Source organism: Drosophila guanche, unplaced genomic scaffold (assembly GCF_900245975.1).
Source record: "Drosophila guanche unplaced genomic scaffold, DGUA_6, whole genome shotgun sequence".
Taxonomy (NCBI): domain Eukaryota; kingdom Metazoa; phylum Arthropoda; class Insecta; order Diptera; family Drosophilidae; genus Drosophila; species Drosophila guanche.
This window is the reverse complement of record NW_022995752.1, coordinates 909,513-937,469: the sequence shown is the minus strand read 5'-3', so window position 1 is coordinate 937,469 and position 27,957 is coordinate 909,513. Positions and strand designations below refer to the sequence as shown.

Here is a 27,957-nt window from a genome sequence, read left to right as displayed (position 1 = left end):
TCTGGAGCAACAACGTTGCTCACGTTGGAGTGATTTCAATCTAATTACTTTTAACCAAACAATCATTCAATTAGTCAACTAAATATATGTTTTCAAGTTCTAAAATGTTTTAAAAGATCTTTTATCATAATTAATCTGTTGGATAGATTTTTATATAATACATCCGACCTAAATGGGTTCCAGTTCGTATGGGGGCGGGAGGTAGACAGGGTCCAAAAGACTAATTTTTTTTCCGAAATTCTACTTTATTCTAAAGAACATTCATGCCAATTTGTAGAGCTCTGCTCTTGTTTTTGGATTACTGCATAAAAAACTTTTTATCCTTACCCATTTTTACGTCTAATAAACGCTAGGACAAAATGGATATCAATAGCTTGTGATCAAAGAGGACTCCTAAGTCATTTAATGTGCTGAACATGGTGTTCTAGTTCGAGTATGCAAGTTCCAGTCGAAAAAGGAACGAGAAGGGACGTGTGAGACGCTTCTTACGCGTCACAACTTTTATACCCGGTACTCAGTATAACATCTGTACCTTAGCGTTTTTTTTCAGATTTTAAATTTTAAATTTTTCCTTCATCTTTCATTAACATCTACATCTACGTCACTTCTCACGCCAACATGCTCCTTTAGCTCGACCCCCTCCCCTAGACCCACACACTGGAATGTCACGGCAGAGAGAATGTGCAAAAAAAAAAATATAAGCTGCGGGACGGGGTGGGTTTAGCCATTGCAAATCAATTTTTTCATTCTGGCTATAAATATGATCCAATCAGATCCCAATTCGGTGATCTGATAAGATCCCATTCCCTATGGAATGCGGGGCCAGGCCTACTTTTTGCAACTATCGATAGTGAGCCAGTTCGATAGTGTCCAACCATCGATAGTACCGATTCGACCGATAGTGGAATGAGGCATTTGCACAGGAGAGGATTTCCCTTACCGTTTAGACACAGGAGAGGATTTCCCTGGAGAACTTCCCGTAGGATTAAAATTGACCTGGCGCCATTGGAATTTTTGTGAAGTATTTACCTGTTGTCGACACCTTAGTTTTTGGTACAGGTTTCGCATCATGAAAGCTTTTTTACTGTATTGAGGGAGTTTTGAAAGCTCTTTTCCTTTGCGTAGGGAGTTTGAACAGCTAATGAGAACAACTAAATAGAAAATAAACTTTATTAATATTGGGCTATACACAATGTATGGTTTATAAAATATATTTATTTATGTATTTTCAATTAAGAATTAAGTGCTTATAATGGAAAAGGAAGAAATATAATTAAATATGATACAAGAGAGGAAGGAAAGATACAATTTACAAATTTGCTAAAATAAGGTGATGGTTGGTAATCATGACACTATTAGCAGTGAGGCTGGCTGGTATTTTACCTCCCAAACATAGAGCTACAATTCTCACAGTCAGAGAACTACTGAAAGTAAAGTCTCTAAACCCGACCTTGTACAATGATGTTATTAAATCCACTGCAAAGACTGCCTACACAGCTGTGTACCAAGAATATAGTGATCTTTTCGACAATTACAATGAAGCCAACAGACGAAACCCACCTCAACATGGACAATTCCTTCACGAGTAACTTTATTGTGCACTGGATACCCGGTCACAAGAACATTGCCATTAATGAAAAGACTGATATACTAGCCAAATCAGCCACTAATGTAGGTAAACTATTTAATTTACCCCTAACATTCGATGAAGTAATAAGAAGAGTTAAAATAAAAGTTCAGACGGAATGGAACAATGAGTACAAGGAAATATCAAAAACCAAAGGAATTTATTTTGCGTCAATTTACAATGAAATTCCAGTCAAACCATGGCACTGGGCTCTCGACTGGAGTGCAAAAAACATAAAGGTCATAAATAGACTGTTAATCAGACTGTTCAAAGCCAGAAACACCAAAATTTGCGAAGCATCATATTGTTTAAATTATAAGAACATTGCTGCCCCCATCACCAATCATCGATAGCAAGACTCTTTAACAAATATCGACGAAAACACCGAATATAAAAATATCGACAGCCACATCGTGCGACCATCCATCTACGCGGTAGCGATTAATTACAAAAAAAAAAACAACAACAAAAAGTGCAAAATTCATAGAAGCCTAAACAAAATGCCGGAAGAAACGAAAAAAATCGACCTGTCTGGAGATGGTGGCGTGCTCAAGGAAATCCTCAAAGAGGGTACCGGCACCGAGACTCCACACAGTGGATGCACCGTCTCCATGCACTATACCGGCCGTCTGGTCGATGGCACTGAGTTCGATTCCAGCGTGAGCCGCAATGAGCCCTTTGAATTTGCACTCGGCAAAGGTGAGACATGAGACATGAGGCCAAAGACGACGCAGTTTCTGGAATTTTCTTTTTCGTTCTGTTCCCTTATCTTAGGTCGCGTCATTAAAGCCTTCGACATAGGAGTGGCCACCATGAAGCTGGGGGAGCGCTGCTTCCTGACATGTGCTCCCAACTATGCCTATGGTGCTGCCGGCAGTCCGCCCACCATTCCGCCAGACTCTACCCTGATTTTTGAGGTACGATAGAGACTAATGCTTAGCCAGTGCAGTTCTCCATATCTAAATTCATGTTTTGCAGCTGGAAATGCTGGGGTGGAAGGGCGAGGACCTGAGCCCAAACCAAGACGGAAGCATTGACCGCATCATTCTGGAGCCTAGCGATAAGAAGCGGTCTCCTAGCGATGGCGCCTTCGTCAAGGGTAAGTCGGGGGATTATCTAGTTTCTGTGGTTGGCTTAACCGCAATCGGGGTCTGTGACTTGCAGCCCACATTTCTGGTACATTCGAGGGAAGAGTGTTTGAGGATCGTGAAGTGGAGTTTGACTATGGCGAGGGCAGTGCCATCGGTCTTGTGGATGGCGTTGAGATTGCCCTGGAGAAGATGAACATAGGAGAGACTTCAAGGTAAAGAATATTGACACGGACACGGGGATCCATTCAAAAATCGATTTTCCATTAGAATCAAAATTAAACCAACGTATGCATTTGGCGGCACCGGCAATGAGGCATTTAAGATTCCACCCAATGCCACAGTCGAGTACAAGGTGAAGCTTATCGACTGCGGCAAGGGTCTGGAGGAGTGGAAGCTTAGCGACACTGAGCGCATTGATGAGGCCAAGGTGTACAAGGAGAAGGGCACCAATTACTTCAAGAAGGAGAACTGGGGCCTGGCCATCAAGATGTACACCAAGTGCAAGAATCTGTTACCCAACAGCGCCGACACCAACGAGGAGGTAAAGAAGCTAAAAGTGGCCACACACAGCAACATTGCCCTGTGCCACCAGAAGTCCAACGATCACTTCGAGGCCAAGACAGAGGTAGGTACTCATAGGCCAGGCGCACATCAACCATTTACATTTTTTTAATTTTCTTTAGTGCAATGCTGTGCTCGCCCTGGAGGCCAACAATGTGAAGGCCCTCTATCGTCGCGGGCAATGCAATCTGATCATCAATGAGCTGGAAGATGCCCTGGAGGACTTCCAAAAGGTTTGACATCACATCATAGAGAGACAATTTGCGCATGCTAAATGAAAGATTGTTTGGTTAGGTCATTCAATTGGAGCCTGGCAACAAGGCCGCTGCCAATCACGTGGTCATCTGCAAGCAGAAGATCAAGGAGACAAAGGACAAGGAGAAGAAGCTGTACGCCAATATGTTCACGAAACTGGCGGCCAACGAAAAAGAGGTATAATATGCCTATCAACGAGTCATAGGTGATTTTTTCATCCCCCTCAACTCTCTTGTCTTTCGAAGACCGAACCACCACGGGAAACAGATGTGCTCAGCAAATGCGGAGAATGGTCGGAGGAGGATGCCAAACGCGAGGCTGATCTAACGCTAGAACGCGACAATATAATTATGATCTAGTCGAGAGGACAAAGATGATCAATTGTTTAGCAGTTTAAGTACTACTCCTTAATGGTCGAGTGAGCCGGCCCTTAATTATTTCCACATCGAAAATCGAAACAAAATTTAAGCTAAATATTTAACATGCAAAAATGGTACTTCATTATATGAAAAAAAAATATAAATAGCATTGAAACCCGTTTACTTTTCTCATTTGTCTCGCGGCAGCAGCTGGAAGCTCGGCCGTGGCTCCCTGTCGCGCAGCCACAGCGGCAAAGTCGGCACCTGGGCCTTGATATACTCCGAGGCACGGAAACAATAGCCGGAGCAGAATTTCTTCCGCTCTGTGAGATCGTATACCTTGTTTCGCGTTGCGCTGATTTGGTACTTCTGTTTGGGTACACTGCAAGTAATTCGGTTAGTCCGTCAGCCACCTTTTGCAGCGTCCACTTACTTCTCTAACGCGTTGGAACAGAGCGGGTAGCCGCAGTTTTTGCTGATTTCCCGCTCGTCCACAACGTCGATATAATTGTGGGGTGCGATTTCCCAGAGCTGGGGATAGGAGGAAATGTTAACTAAATCTTAGATACCATTAAAAGCCATGCAAATACCATGGCCAGAAATTCAGCCTCAGCTATGCTAGGCTCTAAGAGTCTCACAACAATTTCCTGAGCCCGCGCAATTGCGGCCCGCTTTTTCACTACCGCCGCGATAAGCTGTGCTCTGCAAAGGGTGGAATGGTTTAGAATAGTGCATTTAAGAGTCCACTAGCTTACCGTAATTGTTCATTCTTTTCTGTCATCTTTGCTGCATTGTTTTTTATAAATATTACCTACGCGGCCAAACAGATGCCGCTATCGGTTGCACTATTGATAGCACTATCGATGGCACAATCGATTGTACCGATGGTTTGTAAGAACAAAACAAATTGATGAAAAACAAACAAAAATGGTTTGCGAAAAGTGCGAGGCGAAGCTGACAAAAGTCTCGGCCCCAAATCCCTGGAAAACTAGCACTGCCCCAGCAGGTGGACGCAAGATAAATGAAAACAAAGCGCTATCCTCGGCCCGGGACCGATTCAGTCCCATGGGCACGACCCTGGCACCTTGCCGGTAAGAAACAAACAGACTTTGCCTGGGATTCCAGACCACTGATGAGATTGCTTCCCATTTCAGCATTTGCCGACAAAAGGTCCACCAGATGGGAGCCCACTATTGCCAAGCGTGCGCCTACAAAAAAGCCATATGCGCCATGTGCGGCAAGAAGATCCTAAACACAAAGAACTACAAGCAGAGTTCAACGTGATGCAGTCCATGGCCTCACGGCAGCAAGGGGTTTATACTTAAGACTAGCTTAGTTACAGACAACATAATAATTATATCAGATAATAGTATCAACAAATGCAAAAATAGTTACGTCAGGCCTCCGTCGCTGGCTCTACCTTCTCCTTTCGCCGCTTGGCATTTTGGATCTGTGAGGAGTAGCTTAGCGCCTCCTTGTCGAACTCGAGCGGCATGATGCCCAGATCACCGCTGTAGCGATTCTTGGCTATCTGCAAATACTTTTTGCCCCGCACCGATGTCAATCGCTTGTCCTGAATGATGAGCACATTGTCCGCCTCCTGTGTAGCTTTGGCAGTGCCAAAGACGGAGCTCGTGGTGAGGTCATCCTCCTGGCGCTCCTTGCGCGGATGCATGACCAGCGTTACGTGAACATTGTGCTTGGTGGCGAAGCTGCGAAAGGCTGCAATGATGGCATCCTGCTCCCAGAACTTGTCGCCGCGCATCGATGAGACTCCCATCATGAACTGAAGGTTGTCAATTATCACATGCATCACGTCGTGCACGTATGACGCGTGCTCGATGGCCTCCAGCACTGGCTTCAGCGGCTGCTGGCCGTGGAAGGTCATAAAGTAGAGCGGCATGCGCTCAAACTCCGTTGCCCAGTGATGAAACTCTTGCAGCTTATTGTCCAAGGGGTAGCCCACATATTGTCGCAGCAGCGTAGCCGCCAGACGGGTATTGCGAATCTCGAAGGAGCCCCAGAGCGTGGAAACACCCTGCATGGCCAGATCGAGAGAGTACTCGCTCATGAAGGTTGTCTTCCCGCTGCCCGTGGGTCCTGTCAGAATGGTCAGCTCTCCCCTGCGGTGGCCCTTGAGCAACTTGTTCAGCACTGGGAAACGCTTCCACTTGACGCCGTTCACCTTTTCAATGTTCTGCAGCTCGCTGAGTATGTCGTTCTTCATCGCACCAAATGTGGTGATGGCCTTGTGGCGCACCGGCGTGGCCTTGAGCAGTATGTGGCGGAGGTTGAGACGACGGCGCAGTGCCAGGTGGGGCGCTGGTTCCGTTTCTGTGGGTCTAATGAGCAGGCAGCGTTTTTCATCAATCTTTTGGGCAAATGCTCGGGCGGCATCCCAGTTGTGACTGCTATCGTAGTGCAGCCAAAAGACCAGCTCCTTGAATCGCTCCAATCCAGGCAGGCATTCCTGCGGCAGCATCTTCAGCTCGTACGGCAGGCAGACAATGCAATCTGAAAGGGAAAATCGCATTTTGTGAGCTTTGTGAATCGCAGTTAAGGCGGTTTGCACGTACGCGTTTCGAGGTTTTGGCTGGAGAGGACAATAAAGTCGATCAAATTGCTGACTAGAACCGCTTTGCTCTTGTTCCCCGTACCATGAACCAGCAACCCCGAAATGGTGGTCCCCTGAAAGGTCTCCTCATGTCGGTCGCTTAAATGCAGCACCTTTTCGCCGACCACCTGCTGCGCTGCATTCCGTAGCTTGAAGTGCAGCAGATTCTGTTCCGGCTCAAATTGGGCTCCAATGGCATTCAACTGCGACTCCTTCAAGCCCTTGATTCCAAGGGCATCACATGCTTCTGGCGTCACATCTATTAGGTTGGGAAAACGCGTTTCATAGACGGGCTTTTTCTGTGGGGGACGCTGGTAACCGGCTGGCGTGGGGACCTGATAAGCCGCCAGAGCATTGGCCAGCGAGGTTTTCAAATCACAGTTTGGGCAAATGAAGGCACCTACAAAGAGAAATACATAAACACTGTGTGCTGAAGGAAATCCCCTCCATTACACACCCGTCCGCTTGTTTACGTAAGCCAGCAGCCCTTGCTCGGCGGTGCCGCCTCTTGTCTGTGCTGCAGCCGGCTGCCTGTTACGTTCACACAGCCGGCACTCCAATTGTAAGCACGTGTGTCCATCCTTTGGATGTACACTGATCTGTCGCAGTTGTCTCTTAAAGTCCAAATACTCCTTGGGATCCAGTAGGCACTCCGCGTAGTCTGTGTCTATGTGCGTTGCATAGTTTTCCTTCCAGACTCTGGATTTGTGGTTATTTATGCGCAACAGCGGTTTAATTAAACCGGCGCGTCTCATCGTACATGTTATCGATCAACACTGCGTAACAGTGATGATTTGAGGTGATGAAAGCCATTACTGTATTGGCCGTGTACTACCAACAATTAAATAATAAATTTCATGATTAGCATTTGTATGAAATCAGCTTTATTTCGCATTAGATTAATAGTCCGATGCAACTCTTCTTGTGGTAAACTATCGTTATCGAGCGCGGCTACTTTTGAAAGACCAGATAGCGCACCTTTACAACCTCGTAGATTCCACACACAAGAAAATATTTCAGGACAGACTCGCTCCTAAAAACAATCCCCGAATTTCCCAATCCCCATTATCAAAGAATGCTGTACTTCTTTATATTTTGTATTTCATTGGATACTTTATTTTGTATTAAATAGGAGGACAATTGATGGAATACAGCGAAGCACTGTTCAAGTGCTGTACGCCATACAGTTGAAGCCACAAAATAATAGTGATATTCTGAAATTAAACAAGGAACGTATTAGTTATCAACGTGGTAAATGCATTTTAAATATTTGAGTAAAGATTGTTAATCAGACACCTAAGCCCATCATTAAGCCGAAACTTTCTGGTGGAAACCGCAAAAGGTATTTAAGGTAATCATCATTTAAACAAATGTAATAGTACGTAAACAGCTATTAATAATTACCTTTTGCATAGGTTGGGGGATTACAGATTCTGTAGTCAGATGACCAAGAGGTATGCCAAAATGCTGCAAAATAAAGAAACGGATTAGTTTGTATAATCAAAGACCGGGTACAATATTTATTCGTATAGAAATGCTTAATCAGACACCTAAGCCCATCATTAAGCCGAGGCTTTCTGGTGGAAACCGCAAAAGGTATTTAAGGTAATCATCATTTAAGCTGCTACGAATAATCCATGTGAAATGGGAGAAAATATTACCTTGGTTTGGAGTACCATGCCGCCTGGAGTAGCCATCAGAATCATAACCTCACAGCAGAGTTCGATATCTGAAATTAGGTATATTTATTAATGAAAATCCGAACCAAATATTTAAGCTTTTAATTTGCTGATATTTTAATCAGGTTACATTTTCTCTGCACGATGATCTTAGTACAGGTCTGTGTAAAAATTCATCACGTTTCTTTAATTTTCTCTAAATTTAATGCCTTACCTTGTTACAGAGACTTTTCCACTAATGTACAGCGTCCACATGGTTCGACATAACCTACAAAAAAAGGAAAAAGCTCATTAATGCCAGAATTCATACAGAAAATCACGTTTTTTGCAATGCTAAATCAGTTTACATTTTTCCGCATGAGTCTATTCAGTACAGGTCTGTGTAAAAGTTCATCACAATAAATAAACTGCATTGCAAAAAGTTGCCCTTACCTTCAATGTCCACAGGAGTCTCACATGGGCTGATCGGCAGAGGTGTCTCATCAGCCTCCGCATGTCCGCAGGGCCTTGTGCACGCACTCACATGGCGTTAATTGTTCAAAGTTACACCAAAATATCTGGCTTCTATCCCTGCAAACCAAATACATGTTTTCCATTAGAAAAGCAGTCAATCAAAGATCACACAGCAAGAAAAATGAAATTAAATGCCATCAGATTGCCGAATAATCTTTAATGAACAAATATGGTTCAGCGAAACATTGAAAGATACAACGTTAGGCCGAGAAAAATGTTCTTTCAGTCTCGTCATCAGTTTCATCATTTTGTGGCACTAAGTTTGTTTAAATTCTTTCACTAAGTTATTTTCGCTTACCATTTTGCTGGAGTTGTTGAAGAAAAGTGAAGCCACATCCGGGCGCACGTGGAAATGTAGAACGAAAATGGCGGAACAGCAGTGCATCTAACTTGTATCGATACTCCGCAGAGTTGATTTCATGATCTTCGGTATATTTCAGCGTTGCTTTGTGGGGAAATGTTTGTATCGATACTAGTCGGGAAAAACAGCTGATGACCAAAATAGTTTTTTTTACACGTGCGCCTTTTTAATTTGATTTTAAACTGAAAATACCCTAAAATGGTAAATAAATAATTGCATTAAATGTGTCCCCTAGTAAGAGATGTATTCTTCCCCCAGGGCAAGCAAAAGAAAACCCAGAAGGTGAAGAAACAGCGCAACGCACAGCTGAAACGCCTGATGAAGCCCACAGACTCGCGTCTGAAGGAGCAACTTCGGGAAAAGCGAAAGAAGGCCGAGGACCCGCACCAGGTGAAAGTGCATGAAGCCACTCAGCAGAGCTCTGCGCTGTTTTTCCAGTACAACACCCAGTTGGGGCCTCCCTACCACATAGTCTTGGATACCAATTTCATCAACTTTAGCATTAAGAGCAAACTGGACATTGTGCAGGGCATGATGGATTGTTTATATGCCAAATGCATACCCTACATTTCGGACTGTGTGCGCGCAGAATTGGAGAAACTGGGAAACAAGTACAAGCTGGCCCTGCGCATCATATCAGATCCGCGCTTCGAGCGTCTGCCCTGCCTGCACAAGGGCACCTACGCCGATGACTGCATCATCGAACGTGTGCGCCAGCACAAGTGTTACATAGTGGCTACCAACGACAAGGATCTTAAGAACCGCATACGCAAAATACCAGGAGTGCCAATTATGTATGTGGCAGCCCATAAGTACGCCATAGAAAGGATGCCAGAGGCGTATGGCGTGAAGGCATAATCCCCTTTTAGCTTTAGTTTAAAATAAAAAATCTACTTTAAGAAATGAAAAACAGCATAGTTTGTATTTTTATGTCATTGAGTTTATTTAAAACCATTGGTTTGCTCTTGTCTGACGAGTCTAGGCATCAGCGTGCAGACGGGCTGTGGGCTTGGACAAGAAGTCAGAGTATGCCTGGTAGGGGGTAGAGCCCAGAGGCATCTCCTTCCACAAGTCTGGAGTGAGGTAAGCGTAGGTCTTGGCAATGGCAGCATAGGTGGCCTTTGCGAAGTTACCCAGGGTACCGGTGGAGCCACGGGCCGAGGTGTAGCAATCCTCAATACCAGCCATGGTCAACAGCTTCTTGGGGACGGGAGCCGAGACAATGCCAGTACCGCGGGGAGCGGGAATCAGACGCACTGAGACGGAGCCGCACTTGCCAGTAACCTTGCAGGGCACGGTGTGGGGCTTGCCGATCTTGTTGCCCCAGTAGCCACGACGCACGGGCACGACGGACAGCTTGGCGAGAATGATGGCGCCACGAATGGCGGTGGCAACTTCCTTGCTGCACTTGACACCCAGGCCAATGTGACCGTTGTTGTCGCCGATGGCAACGAAGGCCTTGAAGCGGGTACGCTGACCGGCACGGGTCTGCTTCTGCACAGGCATGATCTTCAGCACCTCATCACGCAGAGACGAGCCCAGGAAGAAGTCGATGATCTCGAACTCTTTGATGGGCAACGAGTACAGGTAGATCTCCTCCAGGGACTTGATCTTGCCTTCGCGCACCAGGCGACCTAGCTTGGTGACTGGCACCCACTCCTTGGAGTCCTCCTTGCCACCACGGCCACGGGCGCCACGTCCACGACCACGACCGCGTCCACCACGACCCCCACGAGAGCCAAAACCGCCACGGAATCCACCACGGGCTGGAGCTGCGTCCGCCATTCTGTAATCAAAAGAATAACCAATATTTCGTTAGCCCATAAAAGTTGTTACCAAAATCAATGTCATTCTTTAATTATGTGTGCTTGGATCAGACTCCTAAGGCCATCTTTAAGCAAAACGCTTTCTGGTGGAAACCGCAAAAGGTAATTGAAAGAATCATCATTTACGCACTGCTAATACTTTTTTTCATGAGTACCGTGTCTGGCATCGCCATTTTGAAACACGTGGATTCACGTGGGTTATGTTTTACTCTAAATTACAATCGAATCTTTTGTATTTGGCACGAACGGAACATGTCACAAGTATTTGCGTAGGCATACACACAAATTTCAATGTATTTTAAGCCATTTTAAACAAAATTATCATTAATTTCAGCTTACATGTGTATATTAAATGTGTTCGGGGGTGAGAGAAAAAACGAAATGACCGAGAACTAGAAAAAGTGTGACTGTGGACCCTCTAAAATATACTTTCTCATTTTAAAAATATACTGTAAATATACCGTACTCTTAAATCATATTCCTTGATTTTGATGTTCCATTTGATATTACTAGCTTGCAAATACTTTCACCACTGAAACAATCGTCTAATCCGATTGAGGAATCAATTTGGCTTATTATAATACTCCTTTTTATTGGATTACATAAAGGCATGTAATCCAATAAAAAGGAGTATTATAATAAGCCAAATTGATTCCTCAATCGGATTAGACGATTGTTTCAGTGGTGAAAGTATTTGCAAGCTAGTAGTTTGACAAATTTGTATTTTAATTTTTCATCCAAATCACCCCTTCTGGAAGCAAGGGAGCTTTGTCTTCAGTATGTAAATATATGTAAACTATACGATATTGATATTTGAACTAAAACCATCACGTCCTACTAAGGATTTCCTCAACAGGTGCGAAAAAGGTGGGAGCTTAGAAAAGTTCGTCCTTTTTTACCTACTTGCCTACCTTGACAACAAAGGAATTAGGGCAGCACTCACCCTCCCGGACTAATTTTTGGGTTTCAAATATGAGCTCGATCTAAGGAAAATATCGATATATTTAACGCCTCCGACTCATTTCTGCTCTCCATTACTTTCCTTTATAATAATACTTTATATAATATATTGAATACATTTGTGTTTGTAAAGCAATTTCTAATGTTTCTTTTTATTCAAGTCACTTATATGATTCCATTGCAACAATGTGCCCATATGTCGTGCGACCATCCAATTCGCTGTAGCGATATAATACCAAAAAGAAATGTGACCATATAGTATGACATCGCGGTATTGAAAGAGCGAGAAAATCTGCAAAAAGTTGTTAATTGTACATAAACAAAGAAAACGGGGCTGAAATGCCATAAAACATCAATCGTGAAACAATAAACATGTAAAAAGTTGGCTGGCGATGCCGTAAAACCCTACAAACATGCATTTTTCCATACCGGACACGCAGGAACTGGGCTCGCCCACGTACACTGTGTATAATATACATATAAATGGGAGCTATCATTGTTTTCTGCGCTACAAGCAGTTACATTCCTTAAACGAACAAATGCGTCGGCATTGCTCGAGTTTGAGTTTGCCCCCGTTTCCCCCAAAAAGGTTTCTGCCGCTAACCAATGGGCAGCTGGAGACGAGACGCAGTGGCCTGGAGCAGTACCTGCAAATCATAGGTCAGGATGCTCGGATTGCTCGTTTGCCGTTTCTACAACAGTTCTTCCAGCGTGCCCAGCTGGACACGGCACTGGCCGAGGGCAATGTGGCGAGTGACAGCGAGGAAAAGCAGCTTGAGGTCGAGGTGTACACTAATCCGAATGGAGCCCAGTTGCCGATTAATTGCAATGTGCAGCAGAATGCCAGTTTGCTGCTGAAGAGCGTATGCCGCGAACTGAAGCTGCCAGAAGAGCTGATGAAGTTGTTTTGTCTGTACCTGATGCGCAAAAAGCGGGAGTCTGATGAGCTGGTTCTGGTGCGTCGCCTGATGGACTTCGAGTCGCCATACATAACGCAGCTCCATGCCCAGCCATGTGAGTTGTTGCTACGCACGTGCTACTGGGACTCGAGCTGGGATGCCAAGCTGTACGGGAATAAAGTGGCCCTCAACTTGCTGTACAATCAGACCGTGGCGGATGTGAGTAGAGAATGGGTTGTCATCTGCTCGCCTGGGCTGGGTCGTCAATTGAGTCATCTTCAGATGCAAGGACGTTGCTTGGAATATATGAACGTAGTGCGCGACTTGCCCTCCTACGGCTGCCTGCAGTTTGAGGCGGCGAATGTTGACTATCCGGATCCGAAAACAGTCGCTTTGGTCAGCATTGGCAACAAGGAGCTCAGCCTACGGACGGCACGCGGCGCCAAGATATACGAGACAAAGTTTCGGGTCACCAGAATGCGCTCGTGGCGTGTGAGTGTCACGCACAATGCACTGGAGTCGAGGCATGAGCCCTCCCAGTTGCAGCTGGCATTTGAGTATTTGATTGCGAAGCAAACATTGCGCTGGATAACCATCAGCAGTGACCAGGCCATGCTGATGTCTGTATGCCTGCAGGCAATGGTGGATCAGTTGTTGCACGGCGGAGGAGAGAAACCAGCTCCGAGTAGCGATGACGAACAGGATGCGGGAGCTACTTCGTCCGCATCCACACCCAGCTCGGTATCATCAACGTCGACCTCGACCTGTGCATCCACATCGTATTCAACGACAGCGTCCATGACAACGCCGCCAGTGAAGTTTCTGGCTCAGGACTTGACACCCAAATCGAAGCAGCAAAGACTAACGACGTCCCGCACTTTTGGAGCTGTATTCTTTCGCAACGATGGCGAGGATGGTGCACATGTGGCCAATGAAGCGTTTGAGGGTATCGGTGATGATGATCTCTGAAGCGCTAGCCAAACTCTACTAATGGGTGCCAAACTAGTTGAATTTTCTTGAATATAAACAATATAACAAATATCCGCATGTTTTGTAACCACTGTAATTGTTAACAACACAACACAAATCGAAACCGCACATTTAAATTAACAAAGTTAGTCATTTTTGCGTGTATATAAAACTTTATATTCTCGGCTGCTGCTTGGCTAACCCCCAAGGGAAATGGATGAACCGGTGATGTATTTTGATGACTGCTCAACAGGAAAGCATTTTCTTACCTTTATTATTTCTAAGAAATGTTTGTTGAGTTTATTATTAATGCTGTGTAAATGGAACACTCTTTTTTTTGGACACATTTGTAACCTGCTTATTGTTTAACACTCTTATTGTAATATATTGTGAATCTTTTTTATGTTTACTCTTAGAATAAATACGTTATGCATTTGGAAAAATAAATGTACTGATAACTACTCTGTAAGGTTTATGTGCTTTTATTTCTGTGTAAGGTTTGTTTTTTAAGGGGGAAACATTATATTATTGTGTCAATAAGGCATAGTACTTTTCAAAATATGGGTATGTTGCCGCCAAATTCCATTTATCGATAAGAAATACCCCTATTTTTGTAAGAGAATATGAAGGTATATTTCTGAGGGTTAGACGGTATATTTTATCGATGAATCTGCGGTCACACTGATCATAATCCAACGAAGTAATCGCGCGCGTAAATTAAGAGATTAAAAATAAAGTGCAATGGCAGATATAAATAATCTCGCAACCGACAATTGGACGCAGAAGCACATCCTCGCTGCACCCCGCAGTCACCAAATATCTTCAAATAAACGAATAAAGAAGCTTAAAGTAACGAGTTAACAGCAGTGCCGGTATGTACCAAAATCCGCATCAAAAACATATTTACAAATATACTTTCTTGCACTTTGTTTTGGTTATTGTGTGCTAATAATATGTTGTGTTTGAGCTTACTGATGCCAAAATGAACCAAACCGAGTAGGAAATTGCGCCGAGAATAATAATGATAATAATGAAACTACTCACATGTTTACCCATAGAAAAAATGTAACGGGAATAGTTGGCATCACATGTGACAATGGCGGCGGAAATGCTAGAGGAAGAGACAGCCAAACTTTTGACTAGCGGTGATTTTATTACATGTAAACATATGGATTCACATAAAAGGTTGAGCCTTAGATTAGCGCTGAGACTTGGGTAGTCATTTGGCACTGGGGCTTGGTGTAAAGTGAAGTGCAGTGAAGTCCGTCGGGGTTAGTGTCACTCTATTGCTGGTTCCAAAATAAATATTTGCTTATGCCTAGGTAAGAGTTACGAGTAAGATAAATAGAACAGAAGGTTTTGCAGGCCTAAATGCAAGTCGACAACAAAAATGATAGCTGATAATGTCTTGCGATTGCCCGATTGCCCGATCAACCCTCTGGGATTCCAGTCCCTTGCCCAGCTGTGGATCCCACACCAGCTGTTCCCGTCTAGTTGTTGTTGTGGGTGTAGTAGAGGACTGTGTTGCCGGGCAGCTGCCAGTGGGAGGCCTTTAGCTCGATGAGCTGCAGCAGTGTCCGTCGTATGGCAGCGGCCGAGTCGCTCGCATTCAAAAAGGCATCGCGCACGAGGCTCATGAGCAGCTCCAACTGCTGTGGCAGCTGCTGCTCCACGTCCTGGCCAATGCAGGTGAGGACATAGAACAGGCACTCAACCTTGAATGAGATTATCAACAATCATTTTATCATTTAAGCTAGGGTAACGCACCTCTGAAAGCGAACGAATCGGCGGACGCACACAATCCTCGCAGCACTTGGACAGCAGACTGAGCAGCACCAATGGCGGCGGCGTGCCCTCGTGGTGGGTGCGCAGCTGGATTTGGCGACGCTTCAACTGGCAGAACATCTCCGTGAGGAAGGCCATGAAGGCCGTGAAACGAACACGGGAAGGTGACTTCATGCCTTGGATGGCAAACAGAAGCTAAGGGAAGAAATAAATCATGGATTAAGGCATCGGATACTCTTTCCTTATGGATTACCTTCTCACGCTCCTGGTACCACTGACGGCACGTATTGAGCAACGCCTCCAGGAAGGTCTCCTTCTGCTCCCTGGCTATGATATTGAGGCATAGACGGGAGATGGGCAAGGCGAAGCGACGGCTTTCCACTGCCCGCTTAATGAACTGCGACGTCAGCTCCATGAGGCAGCGCGAGTTTAGCTGATTGGGATCTTCCAGAGCTGTGTCGATCAAAGCTTGGATCTCCGGCGTAAACCCTCCAATGTCGGACATCTCATTGCCCAGGCCCAGGCCCAGACCGGCCATGCCACGGGTCAGAGCATCAGCCGAAGACAGCGACTTGGAGCGTTGCAGGGCATTGCCGTTCATATAGGGATCCAAGGAGCCGTTGAGGTTGTTCCCCTGATAGGGCTGTCCATAGTTCGGCTGGAACTGCTGGTTGTGGCTTGCCGAAGACTTTTGCTGCCCTCTGGGCTCCGGGGCAAACTTTACACGATTTGTTGTCTGCAATAAGTAAACACAAAATGTAAGTTGAAGAGAAGTTAACCCTCTATTTCGCCTTCTCACATGTAATATATTGCCACTGGATGGGGAGCTCATCAGAGGCATTTGTCCACCCACCAGCGGACTGATTGGATGTGTGACCAAAATGGAGCGATGATGACTGGCCTTCATGCCGCCGGGCATGTTGCCAAGGGAGAGACCAGCCTGTCTTCGGTTCACGTTCACATTTACGTACTGGCCGGGTCCGTTGGTGGGGAAGATCAGCGACGAACTGGAAGAATGTTGTAGATTGTAGTTTAGCTCTGCAAGGAGATGGGAAGAGGGGTAAACGATGGCATTAAAAAGGTTTTGCTTTACCGATTACTGAGTGCCTCAGTTGGCGAACAGTTGCCCGTCATCGTAAACTCCTGGGCATTCACATTCAGTTTGTTTGCACCTGCCACTGCACCACCTGCACCTGCAGCCATTTCGCCGCGCACATCTGTGACAGAGGCATTTATACAGAGGAGGAGTAGGAAGGAGTTTACACCAAGAGTTTATAGCATGATGATGTGAGGGGCAGGACATTTTTTTTTGAGTGTATATAGAGTATGAGACAGAGAGACATATGAAAAGAATCGAAAAGAAAGACATTTTTCTCAATAAATAAGTTGGTAAGGCTGTGTATAAAGCTTGCAGCTGAACGAGCGAAGCAGACAAGAAAGCGACTGAGGATTTCCCCCGGGAAAACTAACAAAGATTATGCCGTGGAAACCTCACTTCAAGCATGTATAATCTATGATATTTGCAGCTCTTCTTAAAGCATTTATATCTGTACTCTGCACTGAAGCGTAAATTTACAATCGTGTAATCTAATCTCTATCGATGCCAGCGAGTTTATATTATAATGTAGTAGAGGAATACAATTCCATAGACAGCTTAAAGTATTCCGCAAAGCTAGCTAAGCAGGAAAGTGTAAAGAAATGAATTACTCACTTGGCGGTCGATATATATCCATAGCAGGCTTGCCCCGCATCTGTCCCGATTGCTGATTTCCAGGCACATTAAAGGCCAGACTGCGCCTTTTGTTGATATTCTGAGAGCGAAAGAAACATTTAAGTAAACACCACAACCGTAGAGAGAGATAAGTGACAGCGCACCTGTTGATTCGAGGTGCGCACAAAGCTGCGTTCTCTGGATATAACGCCGGGCATCATGGGCTGAAAATCGGGCGACTTGCGCACCTTTCGAGCATCATTCTGTTGACTGTTCAGGCTGGCCTGTGAGTGTTCCACTTTCTCGGCCATTACTGTGCTGATCTGATATTTTGTTAGCCTAATCTTTGGTAGATTATATCCACTGGTTAATTGATTTTCAACTGGGATTCCTTGGAATTAGAACCTTTGGGTTCTAGGTTTCTAGTTGTGTGTTTTTTTCAGTATTTGAGTAAAAATTTGTACATATCACAATAGTTGTTGATTCCACTCTGATCCGATCCTTTGTTCTGTTCGAGTTGGAGTTGAATTTCTCTCTTCTTAATACAATGTTTGCAGAGTCAGATTGCTTGGTCTGCAAATGGAATGAAGTGGTGGATCAGAAAGATTGCAGAAAGACCAAGCCTCAAGCCCCACAAACATGTTCACCTACTCAGGAAATACATCAAAAAGATACTCAAGCTCTTCGTACAGAGAAGTGTTTATCCAAGAGAGAGACAGAGAAGTCGCCAACCGGCTTTATAGATGAGCGTAGGAGTTGCATCTGGTTTGCTGCTGCTCAAGCCGGAGCACTTCAGCTCCACAGCAGCCATGACATCAGCCGCAAAACTAATGTGAGAGCTCCAAGCGCTACCCACCCAGATGTAGAGTACTAACCATGTACATATCGTATGTCTACTATGTGTTCTCTCAAGAGCCACAAGCCCCATGCGAAGATTGGAATTGTAGGGAGTGAATCACTTACCTTTTTGTGCAAAGTTTTATGCTTCTTCCAATTGTTTTTCGAGCTTATGTGTTCGTCGATTCGAGTGCTGCTTGGCTGTTGTTGCTGCAGTTATTTATTATTTATATTTTTAGTTCGTATAAAGATATTTATCTACTTCATAGATACGCTCTTTCTGTTGGTTCGTCTATCGTTTAATTATGCTGGGCAGGCACGCGCTCAAAGTCCAGCCGCAAAGCCATAAGCCATAAGTAATAATTCCGTAAATAGTCCCGGAGATATTCCAAATATGAATCCAAGTTCTTTTCTAGCTATGGAATCTCTCGCACAAAACACAAACAAAGATACAGATGCACGATCGTGGGTGAGGGTGAATTGTAATTGTTTGTATCTCTCTTGTTTGCTTGTGTGTGTGTGTGTTTGAGGGTGGAGCAGCTGTTCTAAGAGAGAGAGGAGTTGTATGCAAGATATGAGTCAATGCAGAAGAGCGGGCGGTGTTCCGGCTTCTTTATTGAGTATACGCACCGTGCGGGCATCTATGGCTGCGTTTTTTTTTGTGTTTGTTGCTTTGTGCTGCCCGTTCTCTCTCTCTCTCTAGCTCTCTTGTTGGTTCTGTGCTGTAATTGCGTTTTCCTCTTTTGCTTGTTTGGTTTTTGTTCGCGTTATTTTCGTTCGTTTCTCTTTATATGTAGATCGCAGATCGCTCGCTTTATATATTGTAGTTCTTATTCTTCGGCTTACTCACAACTAGACACTACACACACACACACACACACACACACACATGGAGCGAGGGAGGAATTATTAATTATTTGTGTACATTTATTATGATTTTGAGTCATAAGAATTCATAGGATGACAACATCCAAAAGCTACTTTAAAGAGATTCTTTTTAATGTTTTTATTATTTATTGTCTGGCTCTCTCCACGCGCTACCTTTCTTCCTCTATTGCCGAAAATCGCTCACATGTGCCACTGCCATCGTCGCATCTATATTTATACTATATGACCGGACGGATGGATGATTTGTGTATGTATTTCCACGGACAAACAGACAGACATGGGTATATGCATGCATTTTGGCGTTTCTTCCGTTTCCGCCAGAGCCAAAAACTCAGAACTGGGTGTGACGCGAAACACTGGGGAATCTATTTCATTATTATTATTATTGGCCTGATATTTATTTAGTATTTTGTGTGCAATATGATTTCCGTCGTTCACAAACAGTTTCCTTCTTTTTTTTTGTCTATTTTTAAATAGATTTCGGCTTGCTTGAGGAGCGGCAAAAGCCGAAAAAAAGCAATGAACGGGCCTGGGGAATGGGGACGAGGGAAAACTTATGTACTCGGCATGAATCACATCACATAATAGCAAACGGATTCCGATTCTGATTTCGGACGATTCGTTAGAGTGGAATAGAGACAGAGACCAAAACCAAACAGTTGGATTGCGGATGGCACTGGCACATACTGTTTTTGTTTAATTATAGAATCTGCTTCAGCTGTGTGCTGCCTGCTCCGTTCCGTTTCGTACCGATCCGCTTCGCGTACTACTGCAATTGTTCGAGTTTTTGGTTTATGTTTTTCGGGGGGTCACATCTGTTCGTTGGTCAGACTCCTCCAAGTAAATATATATCGTCGTACACTATGGATATGGTATGGTTCTATCCACTATCCATCTATCGCTGTGCGTCGTGTCGGGGGTGTGTGTGTGTGTTTTCGCAAGTAGTATGTTTGTATATGTATGTGAGTAACGCGCTTAAACTTAAAAATTAAATCATCGGCGCGAGCGATCAGTTGAAGACTGAAAAATGTTTATGAATCGCCCCGCCGCGCAAAAAAGCCAACCGAAAGCTTCCTCTCTCTCTCTGAAGCAACTGTATAAGGTGGTTCCGTCGGCTGCCTAACCGCTTAATTTAAATTGTTCGTAAATATTAACAAAGCAAGAAAGTTACAATATATTGTAAAAGACAAAAATAATGCATTTTTATTTGCGAGTAGGCAATTATAAAAAAGAAAAATGCAACTCTTTTTCTTGCAACAGTCTACTTTAAACCCCACGCCATCAAAGGGTTAATCAGCACACTCTATTTTCGTTTCACCCACACTTACCACGCAGAACCCTTTCACTCGCACTAATTGACAGCATGTTTAGTGGTGCCGTTTTGCCGACGGGACCACCCTATATAATTGCATCATGGCTGAAAGCTCCTCTCTCTCTCTTTCTCTCGATGGGGCGAAGCGCAAACAAAGCAGAGAGAGAGAGAGAGCGTCTCATCGAACAAATAGCCACCCGTTTGTGGGTATGTTTAGTTTTCAATGCACAATAGATCTTTATACTTATAACAAATCATTAAAACTTAGTAAAGAAATGAAAATCAATGCTAAATGAATGCAATCCGAAGAGGTCTTCGAATCGATGGAAAACATTTGTACGCCTTAGCTTACATATCGTATCATGGAATTATTTTTTAATGGTTAGACAGTTGCATTCTTTTCTGGGGAGTTACTTATTTACTCGTACAATTATCCATGCAGATGAAATTACAATTCAATGCTAATTATTGGTTGCTTAAAACTATGAAAAATTATGTTTTATGGATTGAAGATTGGGCGCGGAGATAGATAACTACTTCGTGGGCGTGGCAAGGGAGTTGTTAAGCGAGTTGGATAGCTGCTCTTCCTGGTCCTTGTCGAGGCCCAGGGCCATGGTTAGTAGCTTGACCACGCATCGCTGCTCGTGAACCTCGCCCTCGCCCTTTTCGGTGGAGGTGATCTCCCTCTCCAGCTTTAGCTTCTCTTCGGCTGCCAGCAGAATGCCCTCCTCGATGGTGCTCTCCGCCACCAGGCGGTAGATAGTAACTGGCCGCTGCTGGCCCATGCGATGACACCGATCCTCGGCCTGCTTGTCGTTGTACGGATTAAAGTCAATGTCGTGAATGATGCAGGTGTCGGCAGCCGTCAGGTTGATGCCCACGCCGCCCGCCTTTGTGGACAGCAGAAACACAAAGATGTTGTCATCCACATTAAAGTCCGTGATGAGATCCTGTCGCTCCTTCACGGCGGTGGCTCCATCCAGGCGGCAGAATCCATGCTTTCGTATCCGCATATACTCCTCCACAACGTCCAGCATCATTGTAAACTGACTGAAGAGCAGCACCCTGTGGCCCTCCTCCTTCAGCTTCGGCAGCAACGAGTCCAGGTACTCGAATTTTCCCGAATCGCATATCAATTCATCCGGAATTCTTACATCGTTCATTTCCTTTACCAAGCAAGAGAGATTCATTAATTTTTGAATGTTTAAATTGTCTCCTTTGGGCACTCACATGCTTGTTGCATAGCTGATAGACCTGAAAGTCCGAGAGAATAGCCAGCTCCTCGAATATGTACTGCTCGTTGGTCTTTTTGTAGGTTGTGGCGCGTGCCAGTCGCTTGGCAAAGCCGCGCAAATCCTCATCGGTAAAGTAGTGGCGCATTAGCAGCGGATGGTTGGCACAGCGACGCATCTCCATCATAATGGCAACGCCAGCACGATCGCCGCTGCTGCATACGACGCCTTTGTTATTGGAATAATAGTCTACTAGCTCGTGGTAGTACTCCCTCTGTTGACTGCTCATTGGTACTTTTTCCTATTAACATATTGAAATGATAATTTTGGTATGTAAGATTCCTAACCCTTCCGCTTACCACAATGCTTTGCTTCTTGGGCAGGTTGTTGAGGACATCCTTTTTGAGGCGCCTGAGCACAAAGGGCTTCATGATGCGCTTGGCTCGCTGTATTTGTGTTTCCTGGAACTGGGACACCTCCTCCTGGTCGCCATCGGTCTTGCCCTTCTGCAAAAAGTAAAGCAAAAACCTCTTTAGCTGCCCATAAAAGTCGGTTTCAGTGGGGACTTGCCTTGACAAACAACGATTTGATGTCCTCGATACTCTTAGCAAAGAATTTTGGCATCACAAAGCACAACAGGGAGATCAGCTCCAGCAGATTGTTTTGCAGTGGTGTGCCCGTGAGCAGGATGCGCATTCTGGCATTGATGGTTATGAGATTGGCATACCGCTGTGTGGTCATGTTCTTCAGCATGTGCGCTTCATCGAAGATGACATAGTCCAGCTTGCACACACGGAACATTTTCCTCTCCTCGGGCGTGGATCCAACGATATGATAGCTGTTAATTAATGCCAGCAATTAGTGTGATGAAAGACTCAAGCGACTCGATTGCTACTCACGTTGTCAGCAGGACATCGAAGCCAGTGAAACCATCTTTGGCATACCGTCCACGCATCCTTCTCCGCTCGTCCTGCGATCCATGATACTTCTCCACCACCAGGCTGGGACACCAACGCGCGATCTCAGCCTCCCAGTTGTCGAGCGTGGACGAGGGCACCACAATCAGGTGGGCCGCCTTGCTGAGGCCGTTCTCCTTTAGATACGCCAGAAAGGCAATCACCTGTATGGTCTTGCCCAGACCCATTTCATCAGCCAGGATGCCGTTCATCTCCTGTTTGTGCATCACGGTGAGCCAATTGAGGCCTATTATCTGATAGTCGGCCAATTGCATTCTGAAATTGATATTATTTTAGATTTAAGCATTTTTTAACGATTATCCTCGACTTGGCTTACCCGCTGCTCAGCATCTTTGGCTGGTCTACGATGCCACCTCCATTAGAGATGGCCTTCTCCAAGCGCGTTACCATATTGTTGCATTTGTTTAAGATTGTGGCCACCGTGTTTTGTTTGTTGATCAGATCCTGTGCATAGTTGAGCAGATCGCCCGACATGCGGATGCTCTCAAGTTTCTTTCGTAGCCCCGCCCAGTCACTGAATGGCCTCTGCTCAATTATCAAAGTTGCCTTTTTCTCGGAGAGCGTCTTCACCGACTGCAGCTCTATGATGGTAGCCTCGTTCATGAACTGGAACACTTTCTTGCGCTGGCCAGTCATCTTGGTGGCCATCTCGGTGTCGCTGTCATCACTGTCGTAGACCTGATCCTTAGACTGCTTGACATCTTCATCGTCCGAGCATTCACCGTCCGAGCATGTGGGTGCCCTGCTGGAACGTGAGCTGGGTTGCAGCTTGGGCCTGCCCAAGGGACCATTTTGACCTTTCGGCTTGCAATTCTCTCTGAGATAGCGTATGGAGGCTGCCACATCCCAGTTTGAGCGCGAAAGAGATTCTTGAACAGCCTGAAATAACGGGGAATGCAATTCTTATACCAGACTCAAAATCGATTTTCGCAGTAATGGTTATCGATATCAGTAATCCCCCTTTTGTGACGCCTCTGTGCGTGCCAGCTGTTTTGGTACGCCGGCCCTGAACATCACATCGCCATGTTCCGCGCACACATATGTATGGGACGCGTGCTTCCCGCTTCCCCGCGACAGAGTTTCTACCTGTTCTGAATGAATGAACGTACCATTGTATCATACTGCGGCGATATTTTCGCAGCTGCCATGTAGCGTTCCTCCTTTTCTTTCACCGTCAGCTCCAGCTTGGTCTTCTTTGTCACTTGGCTGTCGGCCCCGTCGCTGTCACTGTCTGCCATTACCTGGATGCGTTTCTTGCCAGGAACTCTCTCTGGGAAGGGTTGTCACAATTAGAAACACCTTCGCATGAAATGTCAATACCTCAGTTACCAGTTTTTGCCTGGCCTGCGGAGACGGCTGAATTTTTATTGATGCGAAACTGTCGCAAATCACTCAGGCTCGATTTGGTAGATGAGCTGTCTGACATCTTTGGGCAAGGCTGGAGCGAACTGACAGCTTGTTTACTTTTTAGTCACAATTATGCGTTTCTAAATACGCGATTAACATATATGCGAAAATAATTTTCCTACACCTTTGGCTTTTCTTTGCGTTTACACGGAAAACGATAGTCACGCCGATAGTACAGGCCGATAGTACTCCTCCATCGATACAAATAGTGTGCCGTGCAACCCTGTAGGGGCAATCGAAAGTGTGTGACGCGCTTGCAACCCTTGCATTTTTTTCGCTTGCTTGTAGGTTAATTGAAAGTATTTTTCTTGCAAATAAGTCGTTTATTGAGCTGAGAGTGCACCAGCAAACTGGCGACAATGGCGGGCGGCAACACTCCGCGTGTTATACAGGTGACCAACATTGCGCCGCAGGCCACCAAGGACCAGATGCAAACGCTGTTCGGCAACATCGGCAAAATTGAGGAGATCCGGCTCTATCCCACCATCCGGGATGTCTCGTGCCCTGTGCAGTCGCGCATCTGCTATGTGAAGTACACGGAGACGACCAGTGTGCCTGTGGCCCAGCATCTCACCAACACGGTGTTCATTGATCGCGCCCTGATTGTTATCCCCGTGCTGGCCATTCCCGAGGAGTACCGCGCTCTGGAGATGCTCAAGAACGGCACCATAGTGCCGGGTCTGCAGAAGCCCGACTCGAAACTGCCGCCCGAAGTGATCAACCGCATCGAGGGCCAGCTGCCGCAACAGGTCATCAAGACCTATGACCCCAAGCTGGTGGAGTTCAATCTGCCAGAGTATCCGGCCCTGCCCTCGTTCTACGATGCTCGCAAGATCGAGGAGATTCGTCGAACCATTATTGTTTGCGACGTAAAGAACGAGTGGCGCTTGGACGACCTAATGGAGTGCTTCCAGCGTGCCGGAGAAGTGAAATATGCACGCTGGGCAGAGAAGGAAAACAAGACCTATTGCATGATCGAATTCTGTGAGCAGACGAGCATCATTCACGCCCTACGCATGCAGGGGCAGGAGTTCAAGGGCGGCTACCTGAGTGTCTATCATGCGACTTACTGCATCACCAAGCCGGAGGCCAAGTCCAACGAGGCAGCACAGGCGGAGATCGAGGAGGCCATGACCATTGTGAAGGAAGCGCAGAGCATGATATCGGCCGCTATTGATCCAGTAATTGGCATGCTGGCCAAGGACAAGCGTCGCCGTTCACGCTCCCGTTCTCGCTCTCGGGATCGCCGCACCAGCCGCTCTCGCTCTCATCGCTCCACGTCCCGTAGACGCTCACGTCGCTCGGGGTCCAGGGAGCGACGCAGTGGTTCGCGCTCCAGGCGCTCTCGCTCCAGGGGAAAGCATTCGTCCCGTTCCCGAAGCAAGCGCTCCAGATCCCGTCACCGTCGCAGCACCTCCCGTTCGCGTAGATCACGCTCCCGTGGGGGCAAACCATCACGAACGCGCGGCAAGCGCTCTAGATCCCGTCATCGTCGCAGCACTTCACGTTCTCGGCGCTCCCGCTCGCACGGCGCCAGCGGCAGCACCAGCAGCAAACGCTCGCGTTCCCGTGAGCGCAGCAAGAAGTCGCACCGCGAGAAGCGCTCTTCCCGTTCGCCCAGGTCTCGCAGCAAACGCAGCTCGCCCTCGCCACCACCGGTGATCGCCCTAAGCAGCAAGAGCCGTACAAGCCGCAGCAAAGATGTGTCCACGGTTGTCGTCAAGACAGCCTCTTCGGTCGTCCGTCGTCGCGAACGTTCACGCACACCCGAGGCGCCAGTGCGCAAACTGAAGGTCATCTCTGAGGATATAGAGTTGAAGAGTTCGCGCTCCAGCGCCGATTCCAAGTCGCGCAAATCGGTGAGCGTTGAGAAGTCGGACAACATGGATATATCCAACTCCCCCTAGAGCATAGATCTATATGGACCGCACAACAATGCATAATAAATTACACATTTAAGTAATCCCCCAAAATAATACGATGTCACGGATGAAATTACCTCCTTTCCACTTTCTTTCTGATTTCCCATCAAGTATAAAGTAAAATATAGAGCTGCGGCTTTACGTATTTGTATCCCTCACTCGAGAGCAGTCATTGAAAATACATAACTTAGCTTCTAAGAACAATTATTTGTTTCATTTAAAGTAAATTTCTTGCAGTGCATTGGACAGCTGAGGAGGAATGACTTGTTTGTCGGCTGCAGCAAAGCTCTCGCGCTATAAAGCTCTGCAAGCTTTTTCCCCCTACTAAAATGCCAGTGACAAAGCGTCGGAATCAGACAGAAGTCGAAAGTAGTCCACTCGAACGGTTGTTTTCAGTCTACATTTGATAAAGAATTAAAAGTGAAATTATCACAAAATGTCTGCAGCAACAAAAGGTATATATTGAGCAAACCCCTATCCATGGATAGTGGATAGTTCCTGGGCAATGGATGTGACTTACGCGAGAGGCTGTTCCGAGTCTTTGACGAGAATGAACTTTGGACTTGTTTTTTTTCCCTATCTGATGCTATCCCCCGCACAGTGCCGGGTTGCACTTTGGACCTGTTGAATGAAAAACAACATTCTGATTTAGTTCCCACAATTTGAATATTTATTCTTGCTTACACGAATAACATAATATATGATATAAACAGGAATTTATATTGTGGCTGCCAAGCGCACGGCTTTTGGCACCTTCGGTGGCGCCCTGAAGGGCATTAACCAGACACAACTGCAGACAGTGGCTGCCAAAGCTGCTCTGGAGGCGGCTGGTCTGAAGGGAGAGCATGTGGACACCGTTATTGTCGGCAATGTGATTTCGGTGAGTGGAAACGAAACCCCCCCTCGGTTCCCTTGAGAATCCATTTGATCTCGGGCATTTTCTATGTTGCAGTCTTCCTCCACGGACGGCATTTATGTGCCCCGTCACGTAGGTCTTAACTGCGGTGTGCCCATTGAAAAGCCTGCCCTGGGCATCAATCGCTTGTGCGGTTCTGGCTTCCAGTCGATCATAAACGGAGCACAGGACATTCTGGTGGGCGGTGCCAAGGTGGCGCTCACCGGTGGCGTGGAGAACATGTCCCAGAGTCCGTTCATTGCCCGCAACATTCGATTTGGCACCACCCTGGGGGCCAACTACAATCTGGAGGATGCCCTATGGGCAGGACTGACCGATTCCCGCTGCAAACTGCCAATGGCCCTCACAGCCGAGAACCTGGCCGATCAGTACAAGATCAGCAGGGAGCGTGTGGATGAGTTTGCATTGCTGTCGCAGAAGAACTGGGAAAAGGGTCAGAAGGAGGGCGCCTTCGATGCTGAGATCACTCCCATCAAGTTAAAGGTCAAGGGAAAGGAGGTGGACTTTGTCATCGATGAGCATCCTCGTCCCAAGACCACCATTGAAGGCCTCAACAAGCTGCCCTCGCTCTTCAAGAAGAACGGAGTTGTTACAGCCGGCACAGCGTCTGGCATCTGTGACGGAGCGGCCGCCGTGATTGTGGCTTCCGAGGAGGCTCTTAAAGAGTACAACCTCAAGCCCCTGGCCCGCTTGGTCGCCTTCTCCTTTGTTGGAGTCAACCCTGAGATTATGGGCATTGGCCCAGTTCCTGCCATCCAGAACGTACTCAAGGTTGCCGGCAAGAAGCTGGAGGACATTGATCTCATTGAGGTGAGATTAGGTTCCGCTTAAATGGTTAAAGACCCTGTTGACCGTTTCCTTGTTTTCCACCCGTGCAGATCAACGAAGCCTTTGCTGCCCAAACTCTTGCCTGTGCCGATGCTCTGAAGCTGGATCCCTCCAAGCTGAATGTGAATGGCGGTGCCATTGCCTTGGGACATCCTCTGGGTGCCAGTGGCTCTCGCATCACCGGCCACCTGGTCCATGAGCTGCAGTAAGTTTTCATTCGTTGAACACAGGTTCAAGTAGACATTTAATCATCGTTTCCTCTCTCGCAGGCGTAAGGGACTCAAGTATGGTATTGGCTCGGCCTGCATTGGCGGTGGCCAGGGCATTGCCTTGCTGCTTGAGGCTGTTTAGAGCTGGACAGAGCTCATTTTCGCATTTACAATTAAATTAGTACTGAAAATTCCCCTCAAAGAAAAACTAGTAATAAA

General features: G+C 46.1%; 11 protein-coding genes, 1 long non-coding RNA gene and 1 other non-coding gene across 22 annotated transcripts; 6 read left to right on the top strand and 7 right to left on the bottom strand.

Annotated features, from left to right (window-relative positions):
• The first annotated feature begins 2,080 nt into the window (after positions 1–2,080).
• Positions 2,081–4,074, top strand: LOC117587697 (FK506-binding protein 59). The gene is made up of 8 exons (XM_034278593.1): positions 2,081–2,326; positions 2,402–2,544; positions 2,606–2,726; positions 2,792–2,930; positions 2,986–3,343; positions 3,402–3,512; positions 3,574–3,711; positions 3,780–4,074. Exons 1-8 carry the CDS (start codon positions 2,128–2,130, stop codon positions 3,891–3,893), a joined length of 1,323 nt encoding a protein of 440 aa, XP_034134484.1. The 5' UTR covers positions 2,081–2,127; the 3' UTR covers positions 3,894–4,074.
• Positions 4,010–4,747, bottom strand: LOC117587698 (putative RNA polymerase II subunit B1 CTD phosphatase RPAP2 homolog). The gene is made up of 4 exons (XM_034278594.1): positions 4,649–4,747; positions 4,484–4,595; positions 4,327–4,424; positions 4,010–4,275 (listed from the first exon to the last, which is right to left on the bottom strand). The coding sequence occupies exons 1-4, from the start codon at positions 4,672–4,674 to the stop codon at positions 4,083–4,085; spliced, it is 429 nt and encodes a 142-aa protein (XP_034134485.1). The 5' UTR covers positions 4,675–4,747; the 3' UTR covers positions 4,010–4,082.
• Positions 4,748–4,768: 21 nt separating this feature from the next.
• LOC117587699 (cysteine-rich PDZ-binding protein) lies at positions 4,769–5,295 on the top strand. The gene is made up of 2 exons (XM_034278596.1): positions 4,769–4,984; positions 5,048–5,295. The coding sequence occupies exons 1-2, from the start codon at positions 4,821–4,823 to the stop codon at positions 5,175–5,177; spliced, it is 294 nt and encodes a 97-aa protein (XP_034134487.1). The 5' UTR covers positions 4,769–4,820; the 3' UTR covers positions 5,178–5,295.
• On the bottom strand, positions 5,168–7,312 carry LOC117587696 (twinkle protein, mitochondrial). The gene is made up of 3 exons (XM_034278592.1): positions 6,965–7,312; positions 6,470–6,907; positions 5,168–6,407 (listed from the first exon to the last, which is right to left on the bottom strand). Exons 1-3 carry the CDS (start codon positions 7,260–7,262, stop codon positions 5,290–5,292), a joined length of 1,854 nt encoding a protein of 617 aa, XP_034134483.1. The 5' UTR covers positions 7,263–7,312; the 3' UTR covers positions 5,168–5,289.
• Positions 7,313–7,594: 282 nt separating this feature from the next.
• Positions 7,595–9,103, bottom strand: LOC117587769. The gene is made up of 6 exons (XR_004574077.1): positions 8,998–9,103; positions 8,619–8,756; positions 8,401–8,454; positions 8,169–8,236; positions 7,912–7,974; positions 7,595–7,721 (listed from the first exon to the last, which is right to left on the bottom strand). It is a non-coding gene; the product is annotated as an uncharacterized LOC117587769 (long non-coding RNA).
• LOC117588251 lies at positions 8,835–8,952 on the bottom strand. Its single transcript, XR_004574118.1, has one exon. It is a non-coding gene; the product is annotated as a small nucleolar RNA Z5 (small nucleolar RNA).
• A 60-nt stretch (positions 9,104–9,163) lies between the features above and the next one.
• Positions 9,164–9,970, top strand: LOC117587768 (rRNA-processing protein FCF1 homolog). The gene is made up of 2 exons (XM_034278704.1): positions 9,164–9,261; positions 9,319–9,970. The coding sequence occupies exons 1-2, from the start codon at positions 9,259–9,261 to the stop codon at positions 9,916–9,918; spliced, it is 603 nt and encodes a 200-aa protein (XP_034134595.1). The 5' UTR covers positions 9,164–9,258; the 3' UTR covers positions 9,919–9,970.
• An 8-nt stretch (positions 9,971–9,978) lies between these two features.
• Positions 9,979–11,311, bottom strand: LOC117587767 (40S ribosomal protein S2). The gene is made up of 2 exons (XM_034278703.1): positions 11,226–11,311; positions 9,979–10,846 (listed from the first exon to the last, which is right to left on the bottom strand). Exon 2 carries the CDS (start codon positions 10,843–10,845, stop codon positions 10,039–10,041), a length of 807 nt encoding a protein of 268 aa, XP_034134594.1. The 5' UTR covers position 10,846; positions 11,226–11,311; the 3' UTR covers positions 9,979–10,038.
• A 786-nt stretch (positions 11,312–12,097) lies between these two features.
• LOC117587822 (sorting nexin-17) lies at positions 12,098–14,183 on the top strand. Its single transcript, XM_034278780.1, has one exon. It carries the CDS (start codon positions 12,260–12,262, stop codon positions 13,712–13,714), a length of 1,455 nt encoding a protein of 484 aa, XP_034134671.1. The 5' UTR covers positions 12,098–12,259; the 3' UTR covers positions 13,715–14,183.
• Positions 14,184–15,201: 1,018 nt separating this feature from the next.
• On the bottom strand, positions 15,202–19,939 carry LOC117587723. Of its 9 annotated transcripts, none has more exons than XM_034278634.1 (10): positions 19,686–19,935; positions 18,678–18,906; positions 18,174–18,592; positions 17,375–17,783; positions 17,211–17,310; positions 16,593–16,716; positions 16,299–16,506; positions 15,753–16,235; positions 15,482–15,694; positions 15,202–15,429 (listed from the first exon to the last, which is right to left on the bottom strand). In XM_034278634.1, exons 4-10 carry the CDS (start codon positions 17,519–17,521, stop codon positions 15,205–15,207), a joined length of 1,500 nt encoding a protein of 499 aa, XP_034134525.1. In that variant the 5' UTR covers positions 17,522–17,783; positions 18,174–18,592; positions 18,678–18,906; positions 19,686–19,935; the 3' UTR covers positions 15,202–15,204. The 9 variants fall into 9 exon arrangements, with proteins under 9 accessions (XP_034134525.1, XP_034134526.1, XP_034134524.1 ...); XM_034278635.1 differs by having other exon boundaries at positions 18,174–18,587; XM_034278633.1 differs by having other exon boundaries at positions 18,174–18,906; positions 19,623–19,935.
• A 656-nt stretch (positions 19,940–20,595) lies between these two features.
• LOC117588106 (SWI/SNF-related matrix-associated actin-dependent regulator of chromatin subfamily A containing DEAD/H box 1 homolog) lies at positions 20,596–24,018 on the bottom strand. The gene is made up of 8 exons (XM_034279177.1): positions 23,786–24,018; positions 23,566–23,726; positions 22,773–23,335; positions 22,379–22,711; positions 22,050–22,317; positions 21,839–21,985; positions 21,478–21,780; positions 20,596–21,413 (listed from the first exon to the last, which is right to left on the bottom strand). Exons 1-8 carry the CDS (start codon positions 23,880–23,882, stop codon positions 20,781–20,783), a joined length of 2,505 nt encoding a protein of 834 aa, XP_034135068.1. The 5' UTR covers positions 23,883–24,018; the 3' UTR covers positions 20,596–20,780.
• A 74-nt stretch (positions 24,019–24,092) lies between these two features.
• On the top strand, positions 24,093–25,989 carry LOC117588109 (probable splicing factor, arginine/serine-rich 7). The gene has a single exon (XM_034279180.1). The coding sequence runs from the start codon at positions 24,223–24,225 to the stop codon at positions 25,768–25,770; it is 1,548 nt and encodes a 515-aa protein (XP_034135071.1). The 5' UTR covers positions 24,093–24,222; the 3' UTR covers positions 25,771–25,989.
• Positions 25,990–26,127: 138 nt separating this feature from the next.
• On the top strand, positions 26,128–27,949 carry LOC117588110 (3-ketoacyl-CoA thiolase, mitochondrial). Of its 2 annotated transcripts, none has more exons than XM_034279182.1 (5): positions 26,128–26,240; positions 26,499–26,665; positions 26,738–27,511; positions 27,580–27,734; positions 27,799–27,949. In XM_034279182.1, exons 1-5 carry the CDS (start codon positions 26,222–26,224, stop codon positions 27,878–27,880), a joined length of 1,197 nt encoding a protein of 398 aa, XP_034135073.1. In that variant the 5' UTR covers positions 26,128–26,221; the 3' UTR covers positions 27,881–27,949. The 2 variants fall into 2 exon arrangements, with proteins under 2 accessions (XP_034135073.1, XP_034135072.1); XM_034279181.1 differs by having other exon boundaries at positions 26,148–26,245; positions 26,504–26,665.
• The last annotated feature ends 8 nt before the right edge of the window (positions 27,950–27,957 follow it).

Coding starts and splice junctions, on each gene's coding strand:
- LOC117587697 (XM_034278593.1), top strand. CDS start 2,128: ATGCCGGAAGAAACGAAAAAAATCGACCTGTCTGGAGATGGTGGCGTG. Junction 2,327..2,401: donor TGAATTTGCACTCGGCAAAG/GTGAGACATGAG, acceptor CCCTTATCTTAG/GTCGCGTCATTAAAGCCTTC. Junction 2,545..2,605: donor ACTCTACCCTGATTTTTGAG/GTACGATAGAGA, acceptor CATGTTTTGCAG/CTGGAAATGCTGGGGTGGAA.
- LOC117587698 (XM_034278594.1), bottom strand. CDS start 4,674: ATGACAGAAAAGAATGAACAATTACG. Junction 4,596..4,648: donor GAAAAGAATGAACAATTACG/GTAAGCTAGTGG, acceptor CACCCTTTGCAG/AGCACAGCTTATCGCGGCGG. Junction 4,425..4,483: donor AGGCTGAATTTCTGGCCATG/GTATTTGCATGG, acceptor TCCTATCCCCAG/CTCTGGGAAATCGCACCCCA.
- LOC117587699 (XM_034278596.1), top strand. CDS start 4,821: ATGGTTTGCGAAAAGTGCGAGGCGAAGCTGACAAAAGTCTCGGCCCCA. Junction 4,985..5,047: donor ACGACCCTGGCACCTTGCCG/GTAAGAAACAAA, acceptor TTCCCATTTCAG/CATTTGCCGACAAAAGGTCC.
- LOC117587696 (XM_034278592.1), bottom strand. CDS start 7,262: ATGAGACGCGCCGGTTTAATTAAACCGCTGTTGCGCATAAATAACCAC. Junction 6,908..6,964: donor TTACGTAAACAAGCGGACGG/GTGTGTAATGGA, acceptor TTCTCTTTGTAG/GTGCCTTCATTTGCCCAAAC. Junction 6,408..6,469: donor CAGCCAAAACCTCGAAACGC/GTACGTGCAAAC, acceptor TTTCCCTTTCAG/ATTGCATTGTCTGCCTGCCG.
- LOC117587767 (XM_034278703.1), bottom strand. CDS start 10,845: ATGGCGGACGCAGCTCCAGCCCGTGGTGGATTCCGTGGCGGTTTTGGC.
- LOC117587822 (XM_034278780.1), top strand. CDS start 12,260: ATGCATTTTTCCATACCGGACACGCAGGAACTGGGCTCGCCCACGTAC.
- LOC117587723 (XM_034278633.1), bottom strand. CDS start 17,521: ATGGCCGAGAAAGTGGAACACTCACAGGCCAGCCTGAACAGTCAACAG. Junction 17,311..17,374: donor TGCGCACCTCGAATCAACAG/GTGCGCTGTCAC, acceptor TTTCGCTCTCAG/AATATCAACAAAAGGCGCAG. Junction 16,717..17,210: donor GGATATATATCGACCGCCAA/GTGAGTAATTCA, acceptor CCTCTGTCACAG/ATGTGCGCGGCGAAATGGCT.
- LOC117588106 (XM_034279177.1), bottom strand. CDS start 23,882: ATGTCAGACAGCTCATCTACCAAATCGAGCCTGAGTGATTTGCGACAG. Junction 21,986..22,049: donor TCAAATCGTTGTTTGTCAAG/GCAAGTCCCCAC, acceptor TACTTTTTGCAG/AAGGGCAAGACCGATGGCGA. Junction 21,414..21,477: donor ATCAGCTATGCAACAAGCAT/GTGAGTGCCCAA, acceptor TGCTTGGTAAAG/GAAATGAACGATGTAAGAAT.
- LOC117588109 (XM_034279180.1), top strand. CDS start 24,223: ATGGCGGGCGGCAACACTCCGCGTGTTATACAGGTGACCAACATTGCG.
- LOC117588110 (XM_034279182.1), top strand. Junction 26,666..26,737: donor TTGTCGGCAATGTGATTTCG/GTGAGTGGAAAC, acceptor TCTATGTTGCAG/TCTTCCTCCACGGACGGCAT. Junction 27,512..27,579: donor AGGACATTGATCTCATTGAG/GTGAGATTAGGT, acceptor CCACCCGTGCAG/ATCAACGAAGCCTTTGCTGC.